The sequence below is a fragment of the Rhipicephalus microplus genome, chromosome 10, assembly GCF_043290135.1.
Source record: "Rhipicephalus microplus isolate Deutch F79 chromosome 10, USDA_Rmic, whole genome shotgun sequence".
NCBI lineage: Eukaryota > Metazoa > Arthropoda > Arachnida > Ixodida > Ixodidae > Rhipicephalus > Rhipicephalus microplus.
Genome location: NC_134709.1, coordinates 20,400,166 through 20,422,117, shown reverse-complemented (window position 1 = coordinate 20,422,117; position 21,952 = coordinate 20,400,166). Strand labels below are relative to the sequence as shown.

The following is a 21,952-nucleotide window of genomic DNA, read 5'->3' as shown; positions in this document are numbered from 1 at the left end:
ACATAGTAATACTTTAGCCAACGAACTTGACTTACATACGTAGTGCTCGCAAGGTGCTGCCTATACGCATGAGAACTTCTCTTTCGCTAGATGATCAGGAGCCCTTAACACATGTACAGCCCGGTACACTTCTGTGTGGAACGCAAGAGCAGGCAGCCCTGATCTGGGTGGCGACACCTTGCGGTAGTTGCCGGGTCTGACGTGGTTTATCCAAGAGCATGCATACGTGGTACGATAGATGTGCCAGCCTGTTATGCTCGAGTCAAATTGTCGGAGAGGGCCCTCGTTCAACCAAATTTGCATTCAGCGACTGAGGCATCGCGGTGCTAGAGAATAAAGCATTGGGGTGTGCAGCAACCACTTTGCTCTTTCAGAACGACTGATGCGCGTTTTGTGGCTGCTCTGAGATACACGGTCGCATAAAATAGTGGTGGCCTCGGGTAATGCCCACGGCCGGCAAAGCAAAGGTGCTTACCAACATCATTTTTGGTTTATATAGAACGTGCACAAATATTTTTTGTCTATTAGACCGTGCATGCTCATGAGTACGTCGCTATGAACCCCTCTGGCTGTCTCTCAGCAGAGCTGGCTCCTGCAGTACTGGATATGCTACCAAGGTAGCACATACGGTAACTCTACTGGACTGCCGCTAGCTGCTGCGTTAGACTGCCTTGACGACAGACCCTTATCAGAACAGTCAGTACTCGAATGCCGACACGATCTGTCTTTGCACAGAAAATCAGTCACTGGCTTATTGAACTTTTTGCGTAGTGGTGGCCTATTGAATGGGTTATAGCACCCCCGTTCTTTTTTTTTCTCGCGTCTACTTTTCTCTTTGCTTTTCTTCCCATATTTTTTCTATTCCCTCTTCCCTTAGTGCAGGGTAGCAAACCGGGTGCCACAATTATGGTTGACCTCCCTGCCTTTCTCTGAATTCATCCTCTTTCTCTCTACTGGCTGCTTGCTGTTCGCGAGCTCTCCACAGACGTATACGGGGTTATACATTTACCTTCACAGATCTCAAGCTATGAAAACATGGCTTGAATCTTTTAAGGAAGCCGTCAAATCAAGGTCTAAAGAACTCATGTCGATGTGTCTAGTCCGAAGACATGTTACAGGAGCCCTGTTCGTCACGGTGAAACAGTTTCGCCATATGAGACTCATGCACTACAGCTTTACAATCTGATAATTATAGTACAGCACTAGAAGAAGCAGTTGGTCAATTTGTTGGTTCATGGTTGATATGTAAAAACAGTGCAAAAAAAAGGGCAAGGACTAAGAAAGACACGCCCGTGTCGTGTCTCCCTTAGGCCCTGTTTCTCTTTTGAGCACAGACAGGTTTGCGGCGGATATGGTATTTTCTCTTCTGAACAAGAATCACCAAGAGGTCTCACGAAAAGCCCAAAATGCCTGAACAAAGAATAGAATGTGCGAAGTGCCCTTTCACACAAGTGCGGCCCATATCACATGAAGTTGGGGGTGTGAGCTCTTGTTGTTGTGCTTAACATGTGTACGGTGCATCGACATGGCCGCATGTGTACCTACCGGTCGCGGAGCACTGGTTCTCGAGGTAGTCCCTGGTGCTGCCGGGCACCTGTCGGAAGGCCTGCGGCTGCGAGCGCCGGTCCTCGCGGCTCATGCGGCACGTCTTGGCCACCTCGTCGTAGTCGGCCGAGCGGCAAGGGAAGGCCTCCTCGAGCAGGCACATCTTCTCGCACTCCTCCTTGTCCTTGACGTTGTGCTCTTCGCGATCAACGAAGCCCTCCAGGTGACCCTCCTTGACGCGCTCGAAGGCCCACAGCCGGTCGCCGCACAGCGCGTCGAAGGAACTCTTCTGCACTGCGCTCAGGGAGCAAGCGAGACGATCAGTATTGTAGTTGAAACGTTTCGTATGCATTTTAAAAGAGTTGACTGTTTGGCGTGTTGGTTTTTGGACATAGAATTCATCGTGAGTAGTGAAACTAAACAGGACGCACAGGAAGGAGCAGAAGAGCACAACAGGTTGTGTAGTGCGTGTTGTATACTAAGGTTGGGGCGTAGAATTGAGCAGCTCTAGTAGTGATTATAGCACGTCAAAGTAGTCGGTGGTTCATTAGGACTACAGAAATGGCTTGGCTGGCACGAAAGAACAGCTCAGTACGAAGTAGAAGATGACGATAGAATGACTAAGTGAAAGCCAAAATAACAGTGATAGTAGTGCCGTGTCATCAGTCAGTACCAAAAATTTAGCCAGCCCGTTTTTCCGATCTCTCCTGTTAGTTAAATATGTAGTCAGATACGCATTAGCTAATTTGCTTGTTTCGATGTTAGCATGGTTGTCTACTTATAAAACGGGCCAGTTATAGCCATTTTGTCAGTCCAGGTAGCCATCCAGTCAGCTATTCATGCTATCCTGTGAGTGACTTCCTCAGTAAGGAAAATTTGAAGCGGACTTCTTGTCATTTCCTTTTTATAAGATACAAGCGCTAAAAGGACGTTTGATAGAGCTTAGTTTTTTTGTTGTTATTTGATGGTGGTAGAGGGGCGATGTTAAGGCAACCAAGTTCGGCAATACAGCTATCGTAACGCGCATGATGCGTACCTCCTCTGAAGCAGATCTTCTCGAAGTAGTTTGTGCTTGGCGTGGACACGAGCAGGTCTCGGCGGCCGATCGAGTTGAGGTTGAACGAGGCGCATCGGAAGCCGACGTAGTTGAGCGAGAAGGCGAGACACTGCGCCTGCTGCTTGCACAGGTTGATGCAGTCTCTGGTGAGCGCCTGGTCCGGCTGCTGCAGCAGCGTCTGTCCGCTCACCGAGCCGGAAAAGGCGAGGCCCGTCGTCTTTTCGAAGCTCTCGATGCCGCCGAAGCAGTTCTGCCCTGTGAAAAATAAAAGCATAGAAAGAAAAGAAAGAACGTTGAGCCATTTTCACGGTATGAAAATCTTCGGACAACGAAGCTGTAAGAGCGCGAGCGTGTGTGATTCACTAGCGACACCAGTTGGTTTTGTAAGTCCACCGCCAGATAGAAAATACGCACGCAGGCCGCGCTTACATGCTTCGAAATATTATCATCAGCTTATCGAGAATTATCTTATCGTGTATCATCATCATTTAGCGCAATCATAGTTATTTTGTTTTAAGATATCTTTCTTCATTCCCGTCGCTCATCACGTGATCGGCGTGACTACTATACTGGAACTACCACAGCGGTGACGACACAGGGGTAGAGTTAGACAACTTCACTGCAATAAACCCCCGTGCATATCGCCTTCAATCATGCCGCAAGGAAATGAACAGGTGTGCAGCTAACATTCCGGAAATATGCTATACTCGTAATTCTTTCTTTTCGATATTGCAAAGTACTCACTAAGGGTCTGTAAGTTCCTTCGTACGGTGTCCTTCGTATTGGATGGACCCCTTTAAACCACCCACTTGTTGCTCTGTTCCATGTTTTGAGCCTCGTACGATTGCACGATTCTGCCACGCATACCATGCTTTAAGGAGACTCCTCTCACACAACGAAATTCTTATGCCATTTTTTTATGTGGTTTCAAGCTTAGGCGTTCTACGTAGCAAGCAGGCGTTCCACCACATAGCCACGCCAATTACAGTGACCGTGTACAACTAATTATGCATTTCAATAGTTCTTTATTCGCACCTTTATCGTCGTAATGACGGGGAGCAAGGTTTGGCAACCTGTGGCCCCCGACCCGCCGTCAGAACTGATCCCCTCCCCTTGTCACTTCCAATCTGAAGACCGACTCTACATTTTCGACTTCAAACGGGGCTTTCACTTGTAGCCTATGTTTGTAAATCACAACCTTGTCACAAGAGTGCCACCGTATTCTCAGTGTCCAACCTATTTTTCTTTGGTTAACCTGCCTGTGTGAAACCTCTCGTTTCTTTCGCTGACTCTCTCAATTACGCTGACATATTAATGACTTCCGACGAGGACTAAACAGACGGTAGTCATGCTCATTATCATGAACTTAATTGCCACCACGGCAATTCCTTAATTTTACATGCAGCTCACTCACTCACTCACTCACTGTAACATTGAATTACACTACCTAGGAGTTCGCGTCGTGACGTTGTATCAAGATGGTGCTACTTCGAGAAGATGGTGCTACTTCGAGCTAAAGAAGCACAATGCTTCCAAAGCAAGGCGCTTCTTAAAATTGAGAAGCTTCCCAAGTTCTTCCTCGACCACAGGCACACCCGCTAAGCACCAAACAAATGTCAGAAAGCCGCGCATTCGTTGTTAGGCCAAGGCTTGTGTTTGGCACTACGGCGGTTGCATCGACCCGATAGAGTCAAGTGTCACGTAATTGCGCAAGTATTGAGGTTATTTTGGTGGGGTGGAGGCAAGGGGTCTTAACGAATGCCCCTCCAGCAATAAGGTTCAATTGCTGAAGCTGCTTGGCGCACGATCTTTCACAGATTGACTTGCTGAACCCCTACTTCTGATAGGAACGCGTGCAAGGCCCCGCAGCTGTTGCTGGATCTTCTTCGCCGTGTCTTCCGCTGATATATAAGAAAGGCTTCCAACTCTCCAGTTCGCCAAACACCCTTTTCGGCAGGTCCACCACTGGCACTATAGGAACACCCTTCTTCACTTTCTGTGCGACAGCACGTATAGACTTGATGTGGCCCCCTAAGTGTGCGCGTCCATCTCTCTTTTCGCCCCTTTGTCCCTTCCGCTCGGTGCAGAGTAGCAAAACGTGAGGGAATTTGGTCAACCTGCTTGACTTTTCTTGATTCTCTCTTTTCACTTGCACGTTGCCAAAAGCGCGCGCTTGATAGTGTGTGTGTGTGTGTGTGTGTGTGTGTGTGTGTGTGTGTGTGTGTGTGTGTGTGTGTGTGTGTGAGTGAGTGAGTGAGTTGAATGATTTCTTCATAAAACTGACAACTCGGTAAACAATGAACTCCGAACGCCAAAAAAAAAATCAGTGTGATAAATTTCAAGTGATGACTGCACCTTTCAGTGCGTGGAAAACCGGGAAAAGTGGTAATTTGAGGCATCTGCGAAGCCCCTCCTGTCGATATATTCGTGCGAGACAGCAGCTGCCGAACACTTCTTCCTGAAGAATTCTAGCTGGAGCACATGCACTTCTTGTGAAGCCACACAACCTTCTGCTCTGATTATGAAAGCCTTCGAAGGCACCAAGCAGCAGCTGGAAGCTTTACTGTACCGACAATATGCTGGCGTTGTAGCATTGCAGAGGTGCTGTAAGCGTTCGCTGGATTTCGCGAAAGACGCGCAGGGAGATAAGGCCAATCAGCAGATTGCGCATGTGCGTGCATTTCATAGCATTTTTTTTTCCTCTGTAGAAGAAAAATATAAACATGATCGGCAACATTCACACCCAAACATATCAGGCATGTCACGGATCCAATTGAGTTTGCCCACCCCATACCAAGTTACTCTTTCTACATCCGACTGGTTAAAGTGTGACAAGAGAACACTCCGAAGTCCAGATGCGTATATCATCATCATCATCATCATCATCATCATCATCATCATCATCATCATCATCATCATCCTGACTACGTCCACTGCAGGACAAAGGCCTCTCCCATGTTTCACTAGGCAACTTGGTCCTGTGCTTGGTGCTGCCATTTTACACCCTCGTATACACTTAACCTTAACTAACCTATTTAACTTGCCTAACTGCAGCCTGTAACCAGTGTCACTCAACCGCTGCGTATGTGCTACTGACGTCTATACGACATACGGAAGTAGCATCCAAGCACGTACAGACGTCCCTTCCCGCATTTTGGGTCGCCATGGCCTGTTCCCCCATCTTCTTTGCTCCAATTCCGACATAAACATTTAAAACATCTTCACCTTGTTTTATTTGGATACCGCTAACAAAAACGATAATACCACGTTTACAATTTTATAGTATAGGGCTCGAAAAAGAAGAAAAAAAAAACGCGGCCCAACGACGCATTGCAGACGTGAGCCGTAAAATTTTGACGTCGACGCTGCCGCAGAGCACAGGCATGCTCGCGAATAAAGGTTCGTACTTATTAAGTATTTACTTTTTTTCTTTACCCATTCATTAGTTTTCTTTCCCTTATGTCGCAAAACGGGCTGTAACCGGGTCGCCAACGAATTCCGCGGCGTCTCTCTTAAATTTAATTACGGCGCTGCGGCAGAGGGGGACCGTACGTCGTGCAGTCGCGGACGGCGCAGGACATTTCATTGTGCCTATTATTTTTAGCCCCGCAAAATAGAAAGAGAGATAGGGGGAGAGAGATGGAGAGAGAGAGGGAGAGAGGGAAGCAAGGCAGCGCGCGCTTTGCCGTCGGGCAATCTAAATGTCAGCGGCGTCGACGCTGGCTTTACTGATGCGCGCCGGAATCCTTGCGCTCCGCGCGGCTCTCGCATACGAAACGACTCGGCGATGCGAGCTGCGTAAATGGCGAATAAATTAAAGACACACGCACGACCGTCACGCGTACAGGACTCGGAAATGGCGGGAGACTTTGTAGTGCGTGGAAGGGCATGCCGGGGGGAACGAGTCGTAAGCTAAGCGAAGAAACGTGAGTCGAGCGACATTAATTACTCAACCATCGCGCGGAAAACAGAGATGAATTAGAAGTCGCGGAAGCGTCACGTTGTTGAAGCGCGCGCATTTAATTACACGCGTGTAAGTGGTGGTGAGTGTAGTGATTACACACGCAAACGACGGAGGCAGTAATATCAGTTTCCATGCTTATGCTTCATGCTGTGAAGAAAATGCGTACACACACAACATACGGTGACGCGTGGGCGCTTCTTCTTTTACATACATACATACATACATACATACATACATACATACATACATACATACATACATACATACATACATACATACATACATGCATGTCCACCACGGTAGATCTATGGTTATGGTATACTCCTCTGCTAACCCGAAAAAATCATTTATTTCCCAGAAAGAAACAGGTTCTGGGGAAGTTCACTGACTAAAAGCTGTTTTTGGACAGCTTGAGGTCGCGCCATTGAAGCCCTGCTAGCCACCCCAGCCTTGCCGTGGAGGCTTGCTTTCTACATAGAGGCGAAAATGCTTCAGGCCCGCCTGCTTAGATTTAAGTTCACGGTGCACGAAGAACCCCATGATGTCAAAGTTTTCGACACCCTCCTCTGCGGCGTCCCACATAATCATATACTGGTTTTGGGATGTCTGTAACTCCAACACTTGGTAATATTACTGTATTGGGAACTTCTGACTCCAACAATATTATCATTACATTCGTGCGTTCCATTTCTGTGTCCCGGCACTTTACGTGAGCTCTCTAATTCGTAAAGAGTGCACAAGTTTATTCCCCTAGGGCCTACATGATGCGAGAGCCGAATGAATGTTTGCGAAAACGTACCAAGCGGCCGCACACGCCTGCTTCATTAAGCCGAGGTAAAGTTCGATCTCCCCACGCAGCAGCTCCTCTCCGCTAGTCTTTTGCGTCCAAAGGCGGCATGAGTCTCATTCAGAAGAACACAATGAGCCCAAAAGTGTTTCAATTCCCTCTCTTAGGCTGTCAATAAGGAAAAGGGATAAGCGGCGCCCTCTTCCTGCAAACACTATAGGGTACCACGCTCAAAAGTGCAAAGCGCGAGCTCTCGCTTAATGTATGCATGCATCTCGCGTTGCCCGCGTGCTTGTAGCTTCCTCGTAGCTCGAGCGATACGCTGCCTTCGAGCAGCTGGCCTTATACACGGCAAACGCCATTCTTCACCGGTGATAAGTTATGCAAATTGGCGGCGACGTGCGAGCTGCCATTTCCATATATCAGTATAACGCGCCTGCGCATTAGCGCGCTTATATATATACGGACGGACCCACGGCCACCCACGTAAGGTCAAAACTGAACAAGGAAAAAAAAAAAAAAGCTTGAAGAGACGCCTTGAGCTCTCTAAAGCTGCTTCGGTCGATGCTTGCACGGGGCTGCTAAACGCGGGTGGAATTCCTTTTCAGCTAATCTCTCGCGTTCAACGAATTAAGCTCCCCATTTTTTTTTTCTTCCTTTCGTTTATTTCCCGCATTTGTATACGTAGTCGTGCGCCTGATCGGGGCTAAAGACGCGTCGCTGCTTTTAACGCTCGAAAGCATCCGTGGGACTCCTCAGACACTCGGTAGGGTCACGGTTGCTTCGCCCTCGAAAAAAAAAACAGTAATTGTGGGAAGCACCATTACTAAACTATATGCGGTTACTAAACTATACGCCCCCCCCCCCCCCTCCCCGATTTCTCATCACCACGCACGAAAATATCGCAGCCACGTTCTCGAACCCAATCCACAAGCTGGTTTTAAGCAATAAAGCCACCGGTGCTGGTCTGAAAAGAAAAAAAAATACAAATCACACGGCTATTATTCATTTTCCAAAGACGCCTGGAAGGCGGAGTCCGTGTTTTTCTTTTCAGTCAGATGTATGGATTTTGGTTCGCATAACTACCTTGAGGGGCCCGTTGCAGTCTTGTACTTTGGGACCCTCGTCTATATATTTTACTCCCTGTAACATTCTTTTATGACATGATAATAAACTGATTGATTGATTGATTGATTGATTGATTGATTGATTGATTGATTGATTGATTGATTATGTGGCACAGGGTCCCACGCTCGACGCTCTCTCTCTCATATTGGGGTTTGCACATGCGCTGTTCACGTGTGACAAGTGTACATCCATTTTCATTATAATGTGCTGCGCAGTGATGACGACAACGACCTACACGGTTTTTATTTTGCTCTTTTTTGTGTGAGTTTCCTCTAACCGTGGCATCTCCACCGACAACGAACAAAATAACTACGCCCACTGTTCATACTTTCATTTGCGCGAGAATACGTTTGAATTCTCGCCCTGAATAAATAAGCGCTCCCTTAAGCATATAAAATGCCCACAAGGCGAAAGCCGTGTCATTTTTCTTCACAGTTAGTTGTTTTGATGCTACTCCACCCCCTCCCCTTTCTCGGAAATTTTCCTCCCGCAACGTGAACTTGCGTAGCCTCCGGGATCAGACCACTGTTCAACCACGAGATCACGTCGTCTGATGACGTCACGAAATCTGGTGACTTTCTCGTCACGAAGACGTCATGTGGTGATGCAATTACGTTATGATTTTTCGCACAATCGTGTTGACGGCGCAGACCTTCACATTTCGAGTTTAATTGGCCATATTAGGCTTTCGCCTTAATAAACGAGAAAACTTATATTTATTGCTGAACCAAGATACAGTTAACGGGTCTTGGAGCCAGCGGTCTAGGCAGGATGGTTTAGTTGGCTTGTATGTTGTGTATTTGGTGTATGAGATTGTAACGTTGTAATTCTCATTATTTTAGTTTGAAACAACACGCGAGATGTGCTGCGAGTATACTCCTTTCCTCGTTTCCCAATGTACATTTACCTCTTTCTCACTCTCGGACTGAGCATTGGACACAATCGGCTGCCGCTGCTCTCTAAAGGGGCTCCAGTGTATGCAACAATGATATTCATTTGACATGGCAAGGGTTCATCCATCACATTTTACTTGGCTGCGTCGGATGGAAGCCCAGACAGAGATGTGTAACACAGTGTTTGCCAGACACGCTACAAGGCTGGACACGTCAACTCACCGCAGGCAGGCGAGGCCAGAAGCACTGTTGAAAGGACCAATAACCATACCCGGGCCGCCACAACTGCAAAGAAAAAAAGCGAAATAAGAAATAATGAAGGTTTTGTTTGAACGATTCGCTATGGAAACTGAATTCAATAAATTCGCAGTCCCAGCATCTTAAATGTTCAATAACTATGTATTACATAATATCCAGTCATCCCTTTCTTCTGACCACCTTTGTCTGCATTTTTCGTTTCATCTAAGCACAACTGAAGTTATCGCTTCACGTAACAGTGTTGGCTATTCTATTAATGTTTAATGAAGCAAGATTCACTGCAGGCGCGGAATGATGTCTAATTTTCAACTCTACTTTCAATAGTTTTATTTTTTTACTAACCTAAACATTCCATGATCGAACAGCATCGTTTAACGATGCCGAATCAACAAACCGAAGAAGGTGTGCAAGGAGTACTTGTGACATTGAACTGCATTCAATTACGGCAGATAATATACGGCTAAAAACTGTTACAATCTTCGATTACAATATATGGTTAAAATATCTGGGTTAGCTTAACTAACAATAAGAGGACTTCACGCGAAAGCTATTAAGCATCCGTAAAAGTTTTTTTTAGTTGGCATCGCTTTCAGTATCCTTTACTAATATAAACACTTGTTTCAGGCCCCGCCGTGGTGGTCTATTGGCTGAGGTACTCGGCTGCTGACCCGCAGGTCGCGGGATCAAATCCCGGCTGCGGCATTTCTGATGGAGGCGGAAATGTTGTATGCCCGTGTGCTCAGATTTGGGTGCACGTTAAAGAGCCCCGAGTGGTCGAAATTTCCGGAGCCCTCCACTACGGCGTCTCTCATAATCATATGGTAGTTTCGGGACGTTAAACCCAGCATATCATCATCATCATCATCATAATTTATTCTGCAGGCTATGTTGGCACGTTAGGGTACGAATGTCGCATGGCTTGAGACCGATCAAGAGACAAAAGGGTGCAGCAAACATCGATTTCCTGGTCACCTTCACCAAGCAAGCACCTTAAGCACTTATTCATACAACCGCATATACATTGGTTCAAATGGGTGAAAAAAAAAAAAAAGGGCACGTGAACTTCTAAGAATGCGCACTCCTTTTGCTCTAAGTTCGAAGCATTTCGAAGGAAAATCAACCGTGAGTAACGGGTGCTCTAGCTATCAGGAAGCAGGGTCGACGAGGTGCCAGAAACTTTCAGTCGGTCACATATACTATACGTCGTTGCCCGCCGCGGTTGTCTGGTGATTACACCGCTCGACTGCTGACCTAAAGGTTGCGGTATCAAATCGCGACAGTGATGGTTGCACTTCGATGAAGGCAAAATCGTAGAGACACGTGCGCTTAACATAGACACACGTTAAAGAACTCAGGCAGCTTAAATTTACGGAACATTTCCGATGGAGGCGGAAATGTTGTAGGCCCGTGTGCTCAGATTTGGGTGCACGTTAAAGAACCCCAGGTGGTCTAAATTTCCGGAGCCCTCCACTACGGCGTCTCTCATAATCATATAGTGGTTTTGGGACGTTAAACCCCACATATCAATCAATCAAATTTACGGAACCCTCTCCCACGGCGTCTCTGGTGATCACGTTGTAGTTTCGAGGCGTAAAAACAAATAATTTATTGCGTACTATGCGGTTTCTGTTCGTTCTGGGCAGCCATGACTTGTTACGTCACGTCGGCTTGCGACGTCACTAGTCAGAGCCGTGAGCACGCTTTCGAAATGACGCGTTCATTCTCTCGTGCGGAATCGAGCGCGCGTCACTGATAAGGAGACGGGGGAAAGCGAGTGTCGTTGTGACAAACGGGACGTGTCCGCGCCCGCACAACGTGTCCGGAGAATAGAGAGTTTTAGTACTGCGTACGCTGCGCACGTGGCGGCGTTGCGTACGTAAGGACGCCACGTTCTGCGTAGTGCGCATGCGCAGACCGCAACGCGCACGTATCGCGTTACGTACGCAGTCGCTACGTACGCGCGCATGAGATGCACACGTGCGTACGTATGAGGTGATCGCGCCGCTCTCGAACAAATTCGCGACAGCGCGAGACTTCGTTTTGCAAAATGGCGGCATCGAATGCAAGCACCGACACTGTACCGACCGGCTCTGTGGCTTAAAATATGGCCACAATCTGGCTATAACACTTGGACTGGCTCACATTGGCTGTCAACAACACGTGCTTCGATTTTGATCAACCAGATGGCGCAACACGCTTCACGCTCGTTACGTACGCGGGTACCACGGCGTACTAAAAACCGATTAGTGGCAAACGACGCCACGTAACGCAAGGTGCTTGCGTGATGCGTACGTAGCACCATTCCGCAGTACTAAAACTCTCTATTAATAAGGAGACGGGGAAAGCGAGTGTCGTTGTGACAAACGGGACGTGTCCGCGCCCGCACAACGTGTCCGGAGAATGACGTCGCGGGAACGGCCCCACCCGGAATTCGTCGCCCAGCGGCGCTCGTGCATTGGTCGACCCGTCGAACTTGGCATGGAAGGAGGAAGCGACGGCGCACTCAATAACGGGAAAACCGTACGGGGCTAACAGGCCGCCTATAACAACCGTGTCACCCTCCGTGCTCCACAGGCGTTTCCGATGGCTGTACACCCACACTCCGGCCATCTCTCTCTCTCGCTGTGTGTCCGTGCGACCGGTGAACATACACGCATACTTCGCAACGGATCAGCGAGTCCAGTCGCGATTTCTGTCAACTCGCTCGGTTCGCTAAATACCGGCCCCCCTTCACAGCTCCTGCTTCCTTTATTTGTGCGTTGCTTTACATTCTTCTTTATTGGTCATTCTTTTTTTATCTGCACTTATTTCCGGCGAAACCTGTCACATTAAACAGTTGGTCACTGTTTTTTTTTTCGATTTTTTTTCACCACATTGTTTTCTTTTTTTTTTTTCGAGGCTTTCCAGACGAGGTCCCACTGGTTCCAGCGTCGGAACTGCGACTGACTGGCTGTGGCGGTCATGTTCGCGCGCGCAGAAAGAGAGAAAAAAAGAGGGTGGGTTGCGGCAAACGTTGCGCCGGCCGGAAGTAGTGCCTTCGCTTCCGGATGTTTCGCGGTGCACCGTGCCGATACAGTTTTATTATTTCGAGGCGCGCTCCGGCGAGTGCCCCGGGCCATGCCTCCCGCTGACTGCGCTCGCCGCGGCGGCCGCCACCGGAGGCGCAAAACGAGCCCGTAGCCGAAGCTGCTGCCGGAAGTGATTCCACGGCAACGCAACGTTAACGCGCGCGCGCCCCTGGCGTCTATAGCGTCTTGTCAGACGCAGACTGACGCCGCTTCTTTCTTGAAGCGCGCCTGGCGAGCGCGCTTCTCTTTATACAAGGGCACGGCCGCCCGCGCTCCCTGCAAGGCTTGGGGGTGCGCCGAGTACGACGGGCCTGAATAATCCGCCCCAATCTACGCCGCTCCCTGAAAGAGCGGGGCGGAGTACGTGAAAGGAGGAGAAGGCTTCGAAGCCTAAAAATCCCCGCGCTTCAAAAGATCTCCAAAAAACTCGGCTCGTACGCAGTTACGTTCAGCAGTGTCTGCAAGCTCCGATACCCGTGTCGCGCGCGCGCTTCCAAGGAGCTCTCAAACTGGGGACATTTCAAACTTGAGAGCAAGAACGTACCCAGCAATGTTTTGCACCTCAGGTTTGGATATGTCCGAGTGTTCGTGTGTGCGTTTGTATGTGTGCGTGCGATGCATACGCTTGCAAAATCGAACGAATTGAGCAAGTCGGAATGCACTCGTACGGCAAGCGCAAACAACAAAAAAAGACAGTGTCATGCACTTTCTTCTGCCTCTGGCTTTGTATGACGGCCAACCACGAGGATCGCCCGTCATATGCAAAATCGAAAGTTTTCGAGGGGCTGCGAAATACTTGATTTCTTTCCCCCCGTCCCACCTGGCCACGCCAGCGTCCAATGAGAGCTGAGAGAACAGGGTAACGAAGCAAGGATGGGACAAACTCATCGACGCCGCACTTCGTTTATGTCAGTATAAAAGCTACATCCTTACGCTGTTACCCAATCCTTCTAGTATGCATCAAGCAGCCTAAGATAACAAATCGAAGAGATTCATTGACTCGCTACAGTGATGTAGCGCAAGAAACCCAATCGAGATCAGTCAACTTGATCCCGATCGGGACCGCTAAGCGAGCCTCCTGGTTTCGTTCCTCGTGAAGCGTGGGCAGTGCGGAGGTCATGTGCTGAACCCGTGAAATCGTTTCCGTCACCTGAACGCAATGAAAATCTCTTTTGGTCAGCTGCAGTTCAGTAACAGGGAATACTGTATGCACCAGGATGCCTGGACTGGCTCGCTTATCCCGCTCCTAGTTTATTGAACAGTGGCACCGTACGCGCATCACATTACGATGCACACGTCCATAGAGAAAGTGTCATGAAGAAAAAGAAAACGACTACACAGTATGATTAACCTAACGTGAATTCACGCTTCTGTGGACGTGCAATGTTCTAGTTTCGTCCTCAAAACATCAATTTTACGCCCTGCACATGAGGTCGCTCAGCGAATACACATGCAAACTTTCAAGTGGCCTCTTTATTAGCGACTAAAGTTGAACGGCTCTGTCTAGGTACAGCTTAGCTGCACACCGAATAGTGCCTATATATATAAACTTCGAGTACAATGCAACCGTATATGGCTCGAGGAGAGCTGCAACACATAGCTCAGAAGCGAAAACTAGTGATGGCGATGTTGATGAGCGAATGCGTAGTTTCGCTATCGTAAACCATGCTGGAAAGCAGTAGTGAAAGGATGGCCAGAAAAGCGCAGATCACGGCGCCCCCCCCTTCCCCCCCCTTTTTTTATGGGCCTACCGAAGAATTTGGGCAGCGGCATCGAGTTCGCAGGCGACTTCAGAATTAACCATGCTTGTCATAAGTGGTCCGTGATAACACGACACGTAGCACTCCGATTTCGTGGTTCCATCATGAAAGGATTACTAATGAGTTGATTTACCGGGCGAACGAGCGAATGCAACTGACGATTCTCCACCGGAACAACCATATCCCGAAGTAGCCATAGTTCGGCAATTCAATGGTGACGAGTCTTCCTCCGAGATAGATTACAGCAGATACTGAATAAACACATTACTAATGAGTTGATTTACCGGGTGAGCGAGCGAATTCCACTGACGACTCTCTACCGCAACAGCCTTATTCCGAAGTAGCTATAATGCAGCCAGGCCGAGTGAGCCAGACGGCGTGCGACGTGCTGCACGCAACAGCTCTTGACAAGGCCCGTCTTGCTCGGAGCAGAGGCCTGCCCCGGCAAGCACCTTTGGCTTATGCTGATCTTGCGGAGACGCGTGATGGAGGGTTCGACCTGGCATCGTGCAGCAGCGTGAGGTCTGGGTTGCGTCTATTCACTACTCCCCCCCCCCTCCCTTTTCAGGGCCGTATATAAACGTTGCCTCCCATCTCGGAAGAGGCCCCACCGAAAAGCCCCGCAAAGTGAATCGGGTCACGTTTTAAGGATGACGAGCTGCCAGTCTTCATCTTGGCCGACGCGTGCGCGGCCCCGCTCGTGCATGGGACGGGTGGGGTTCGTTAGGTGTAGGTTCGGCTCTTGGTAACCTGAACGTAGCACAGCGAGAAACGCCGGCTGTAAAGGGTTCCGCTATTGAAAGCATGGCCTGTTGTAATGGCGATGAAGATGGAATAAAAAAAAAGGGGGGGGGGGGGGTGAAGCTCAGGCGGAAGAATGCATCGAGCTCCTCGAAGGGCGCTTAAACTCATGCATCGAGAAGCTCCTCAGAAACCGGCGAAGCGCAAGAGGGGACAGGGCGGGAGCAGGATGGGTTAAAACTCTCCCGGTACTCAAAAAAAAAAAAAAGATCGGCCCCGTTTCTTCCAGTTTTAAACAGTCTTCTTTACGCTATCAATGAGTGCTCGGACAAGGGTAGGAGAGAGACGGGTGGGCCTAGAACCCTCCTGGTGCTCAAGAACGGAAAGAACGGCCTCCTATGTTTCAACTTTTTTGGTGGTCATCTTTACGTCATCTATCTAAGGTCATTCTTAGTTAGGATGACATTAATCAAATGTCATTCTTACAATATTGAATCTCCGCACCGACTGTATGGAACGAACGCTATCAGTTTAAACGCAAGCGTGATAATCGGTGACCGACGTCCATTGCAACTCCTCCTTATTTGCGGCTGCTGTGACGTGTCGGCCGTATCTACTCCTTATGGTTATTTATTCTGCAATCCTAAACATTGTGTTACTGGAATGACACTGTTTATGAGTGGTGGTTCCTCTAATGTTTTCCCCCTAAAGCCAACTCGATAATGATATAGCGTATTCTGCTAAACCATTGCTTAAACTTTATCGCTATTTTTCACTACTGCTTTTTATTTTCATGTCTAGCGCGCTGTGTTATTACACGATTTATGACATTTGAATCGGTATTATGGCAAAGGAAAGCAAGCGAAAACCCATGCCTACGTAAAAATATTCACGATTCGTCCGGATTTTGGACAGTAACCGGCTTTTTATCGATTAGAGGAAACTTTCTTAGACATTTTTATCGGTTGTCTTCTAAATCGGTGCTGCGGACGACTGTGTGGAACTTTTTTTCTGTGCGTCGAATAATTGTTTCCTGCTCCATATACAAGTTATTTCTAGTTTGGGAATGAAGGGGGGGGGGGCTGTCATTTTTGACCAGGAGTTGTCAGTATAGAGGCGCAAACGCGTCGCGTGATCGATCAACAGTCGACGTTAGACATACCGTCACGCCAGTTTCCACAAAAGGCGAAAGATCAGAGAGTGAAAAATGGCTTCCATCCAAAGATCGATGAACAGCGCGCGTTCACGATCGGCTGATTCCTTTCACCAGAGAGCGAATGCAGTTTCTGCTTCGCTAAGAACCGCACACGCACAAATAAAGCAAAGTATACTGCAAAATAACGCGGACCATTCTAGGCTAACGGATTTTCATTCATGCCTGCGGGAAGCGTACGATGTCAGTTTGACGGTGCGCAAATCTTGCTGCGAGTACCGCGAGACACTCTTGCCTGCGTTTCGAACGCAGCTTCGGTTGTGTTTATTTTCTTGTCGCGCTGAAAAAAGTCCCACAATCCCATTTATTTGCCTAAGACGACTTGAAGGCTTAGAGCCTTTCTGCAACTAACGTGGCTTAGCAGCGCCTCCGAGATCGGCTCACCACTGACCAATCGAGTGTGTCGTGCATTCACCTCATAACCCGTCGTCATGTTGTGTGACCTCGTGATGACGTAATGGCGTCTGACGACCTCTGACGTTGTGTTGACGTCATACAATGACGTCATCAACCCACGATTTCATTCACTGCATGTGTTGACGTCAGCTCCAATGGTTCCATTGTGTGTTTGATGAGGCATCTAAGGCCTTAATGAAGTTATCTGCCATGGAGGATGAGTAGTTATGGTGCTCGGCTGTGGACCCAAAGGTCGCGGGTGCGATCGCCGCTGCGGCGGTCGCATTTCGGTGGAGGCGAAATGTTAGAGGACCGTGTACCATGCGATGTGAGTATACGTTAAAGAACACCAGGTGGTCGAAATTTTCGGAGCACTTCACTACGTCATCCCCTATTATGATAACGTGGTTTAGGAATGTTAAGCCTCCGTTGTTTTTGTTGTTGTTGTCGTTGTTGTTGTTGTTGTTTTTGTTGTTGTTGTTGTTGTTGTTGTTGTTGTTGTTGTTGTTGTTGTTGTTGTTGTTGTTGTTGTTGTTGTTGTTGTTGTTGTTGTTGTTGTTGTGAAAATTAGAAGCTAATTCATCGGAGCTAGGCTTCTAATCTAGTGGAAGTTCTTCATCTGCACACGTCCTCGGTTAATTTAGACTTTCTGGTTCTTCGGAAATGCGTTGGGAAGCAGATTGAGATGCCTGAGCTTGAATCGGTGTAGTGTTTCAGGGTATTACAAAACTGCGAATGAACTATGCCTGAGTTGGGTATACATATACAGGTCATGTATTGGCAGCGCTTTTAAAGCTGATTAAGTTAATCTTTCGATATATGCTGGAGTATGGGTGCTTCACAACCGAGGTACACTAATGGGGCGCCGACATTCTCCCTACGTACATCCTGCGTTTCTTTCCGCGACTCTAACGTGAAACCACTACTTTTATCTTAAGTCGTACAATCGTCAAATCTATCCAAGCGGACGTGAACTCACTTACACAGTGAAAGGAAAATGAGAAAAGGAGTGACTGCATATATTCCAAGTCTTTTTTTCGTCGAACATTATCAGGTCTACAAAATTTTCGCCTTATAGCTTGAACAAGAAGCGCAATGAACATGGTTCAAAGCGGCTCTTTTCCAGGTATGTCATTTCGGCCACATTCATTACACCAGCGTTTAAATTGACATACGTGGAAACCTGTACATTGTGCTTTTGCACCATTAACTTACTACGTAAAAGTAGTCATCGCGACTCGTTTTCGTGTGAGTCAAGTTTCGTTTATGCATCTACAGAACCACGGGCGTAGATGGTGATAGAGGATGCCATTGCATGAGGACGGCTGTGACTTCGTTCCATAAATCATCGTAGATGGCTAAATAAACAGCACAGTGGTCGGCTTTAGTATCGTGTCAATACCGATGAATCTGGTAAAATTCACACCTTCCCGAAAGTATCGAACTCTATAAACTAACGGCGACCCGATTACTTTGCAACCAAGATGGTGGCTGAGCATAATTCTTTGGGAACTCGGCGGAAAGGTTACAGAAAGGAGTATACAGACATTCTTTCTTGTCCTATTATTGTAAGCCTGATTTGGTTTTACATGCGTTCGTGCAGAAAATAACTATTACTTTTTCTCTTAACACGTGGAGCCGTTATTATTCATTTGCGCTATACTTTATGCCGCTTACGAGATAAACGGTGTCGACGATGAGAGGCGGTGCTCCAGTCGTGGTGACTCTATAGTGGACCATGTCAACCCACCACACCAGCTTTTGATTTGTCAACACAGTTCGAAGCTGTTGACATAGACTGTCTACAATGCTTGCCAAAAACGGAATACATCCTATACAGACGAATACGTTTGCACACGGAAAACCGTGCCATGTGATGTATCCATTATGAAATACACCTACAGTACAAGTCCAGTGCCGCGAACGCTCTACCATGAAATTACGTGGACGAAAACTCACCCTCATAAAATCACAACGGGGTCGACAGTGACTTGATGAATACAAGATACTGAAAATGGCGCAAAAGTGTTTTCGGTGTGTCCTCGTTGTAATTCAGGACCACCATTGGCGTGTGCAGGGTTTTCCTTTATAATGGGTGAATGTTCGTCTTGGTCACATCACCTTGCTTCCTATTAAGTCAACGTGTGGCGATAAATTGCTGCCCTCCCCCCTCCCCCTATTACCTGGATGTCTAGGGGTGACTTTGCGCTCCCCGCATAATCGCAGTGAACCAGTCCGCGCGCAGGTCTATGAGGACTAATCGTCAACAAAAAAACAAACAAGACAAATGAGAGAGCACCAGAAAAACAATGCTCAGCACATAAGCCACAATAGCTGCATCTGAAGTCGGTATGTCGATTACCACAGCAAAGCGCATGGTGATGCATTACTGCAGTGCCTTGAGCTGACGTGCGGGCCGCACGCGCCATCCAATGTATGAGATATCAAATAGGTTTTTGATACTGCTCAGGTATATGTCATGAAAGGCATAAGCCTCCGTAAATGATTTCCAACGTTGTACAATCACACATTGGTATTACATGACATGATTACCGACCCGCACGCACGCTGATTCGACTGCAAGATATCAGTGAAGTTCGCACGCTGACTTCCCCACAGTGCCAGTATCTCCCGTTGCAGGAACCGAGAACTGGCCAGAACGTGTGATTAAATCACGCGGCAAATTGAATGACCGCTCGGCACACTTACAGGTTAGGGCATCCTTATGTGATCGGAGTACGATTTCTTCTTTTACATTGCGTTTGAAATTCACAACTGGTATGTCATGTAGCCTATAGCGGAAAAGCCTGAACTGTGCATCAGTTCGCTTCGCTGCATGTGGTCTGATAATCATGCGCTTCAAAATAAGGGTTCAAAAAATTAGTGTATGTATGTTATTATCCATTTGCGCTATACTTTATGCCGCTTACGAGATAAACGGTGTCGACGCCGAGAGGTGGTGCTCCAGTCGGGGCTACTCTATAGCGGAACATGTCAACCCACCGCGCATGCGCGCGTTGTGCACGCATGCGCACAAACAGGAACCTCTGTGCTCACCGCCCACTGTTTGAAGCGTGCGTCATGTGTACGACTTCGCCACTTCGCATCCGCAGCAGACTAAAAAGGTCTGATAATAAATGTTCGATGGCGTTCTCTGCGTTATCATTCCGTGCATAGGCACTCTGAGCGTCAAGCTTTTCGTAGCACTAAAACAAAGAGGTACCATCGAAATTGGTCGTCGGGCCCTTTAACCACTTCATGACCAGTAATTCCCTTTGCAGTCGTTAGTTTTGCTGGAAAGCATGTGTTTTTCGTCCGATGAAATTCACATTCAGAATCCTCGCTACATACGAGGCCAACATTCTGGACTCTAGAAGGTGAGGTAACGTGTGAACGAACGAAGAAACTACGGAAAGGGTCGCGCTGTTCTCGCGCTTCTCTGAGGCAGCTTGTCTCACCACGAAAGTATTTTACATCAGCTTCCAGAAGCTGAATTTAGGCCATTAGGCATCATGTTTTGTTTTCCTGTTGAAGTAACATGTATTCGTCAAAATGTTCTAAACGATAATTGAATGAATAAATCAAGTCACTAGTTACTCATCATTAAAAAAATGTCAGCGCAGATTTTTCCCCTAATTTGGACACCCGCGGCCATGCCTATCCCAAATTGTAAGAATCGATTCCTTACCTTGAACAGTAATAATTTAGACTTTAAATGCTTCAACCAGCATACCATCACCATGCAACAACGCGCGACACTTTTATCGAGGTTCACGTCACTTACGGCGGCTCTGTGGTGATGCCCTCATTTTCGCTTCTTGCTTCTCATCCAGCTCTGCAACAGTGTACGCATGGATGCCGACGCAATCCAGCTTCCGGAGACCACAGTATCGTACGAGGTGCACTACGCACTACGCCAGTCTCCCTGCAAGACACGGTTGGACAGTGCCTCCTACTCCAGGTCCGGCACAACGGCCACGCACTCCAGGAGAGACTCTCTTCTTCAGCACGAACCCGCCATTTCCTTCTTCGTCCAGATCCGGTAACGAAGCCGTAGTCCGAAGTACCGAGGGTGTTCTTCACCGTTGCGGAGTTCGGAGTTAGGCTTGGCGCGGTTGACGAAAAACGGCGTGACGTCCAACTACCCGCGAACCTCCGTCCCAGAGCGTACGCAGGCCGCTCCGCAGGCTCGACGGCAACGCCACCGCGGTCCGCGCGGGTCAGCGTTCGCGATAACGGAAACGCCGACGTCACGCCAATGCGGTGCCCAATGGCTGGGCGACCGGACGAAGATCCATTGTGTACCCTGCTACACAGTGTCCCCAAGCCCTCTCCCACACATTCCTCTTTATTTATTTACTCTTTTGGTCAATGTCCGGACTCTCCACAAATGCCATCCCCTCGTCGGATCCAAATCGAAACACCCCATCGTGTCCGTGCTTTTGAAATGCTCGTGGCGTTACCGATATGATGCAGCGATATGGTGTGTGGACGTTGTTACTGCGACTGACATTGCGTGTTCAACCGGTAATGGGTTCTGGATGTCAAGGGTGGCATCGTGCCGCCCATCCGCTCTTTGGCGTTAGGTCGTGGTTAGGTTGATGATAGAGTCGCTGTTTCGATTATGCTTTATAAGCAGCAGGTGGGACTCGGAACTTATGATTAACTATTCACTGACCCGGTCAACGCGATGAACAGAAAGGGGCAGGAAAGATGCGCGACCACCGAGGAACTGCATTTTTTTTTTGTTATCTATGCAAGCTTGTTGGCTTTCTATACAAGAAGGATCAACAAAAAACGACGCAAAAAAATAAAAATTTTCCTTTTGTGTGGTAATGCTCTGCCCGAAGTGGTCTGTTATTGGATGCCGATCTGACGAAGGGAAGTAAGAAACCATTGGATACCTTGTCTAAATTTTCTTTTTTCACTTCTTGTGCAAGTCTCTTTTTTTTATTAAAAAATTAGGTTTACTTCATTTCTTCTTATTGTCAAACAAAAAAAAACTAGGTCCATCTCTGGAGTAAGCCTCGATGAAGCAGGCTTTAAAGCAAAGCGCGAAGTTAAATATCATAACCCCACACATCTGGGGTTATATACAATAATGTATAAAATAATTCAAATAAAAAACTGTCCATTGTTACA

At 47.8% G+C, this 21,952-nt stretch overlaps 1 protein-coding gene across 1 annotated transcript in view; it reads right to left on the bottom strand.

Moving 5' to 3' along the window:
* Nucleotides 1-20,999, bottom strand: part of LOC119181820 (uncharacterized) — a 75,933-nt gene extending 54,934 nt beyond the window's left edge. Inside the window, exons 1-4 of the mRNA XM_075876033.1 lie at nt 20,595-20,999; nt 9,597-9,659; nt 2,582-2,857; nt 1,546-1,839 (exon numbers count right to left, since the gene is read on the bottom strand). Of these exons, the coding sequence (XP_075732148.1) occupies nt 1,546-1,839; nt 2,582-2,857; nt 9,597-9,659; nt 20,595-20,619 (658 nt within the window). The 5' untranslated portion in view covers nt 20,620-20,999. The remainder of the gene's footprint in view (nt 1-1,545; nt 1,840-2,581; nt 2,858-9,596; nt 9,660-20,594) is intronic.
* Nucleotides 21,000-21,952: the final 953 nt, after the last annotated feature.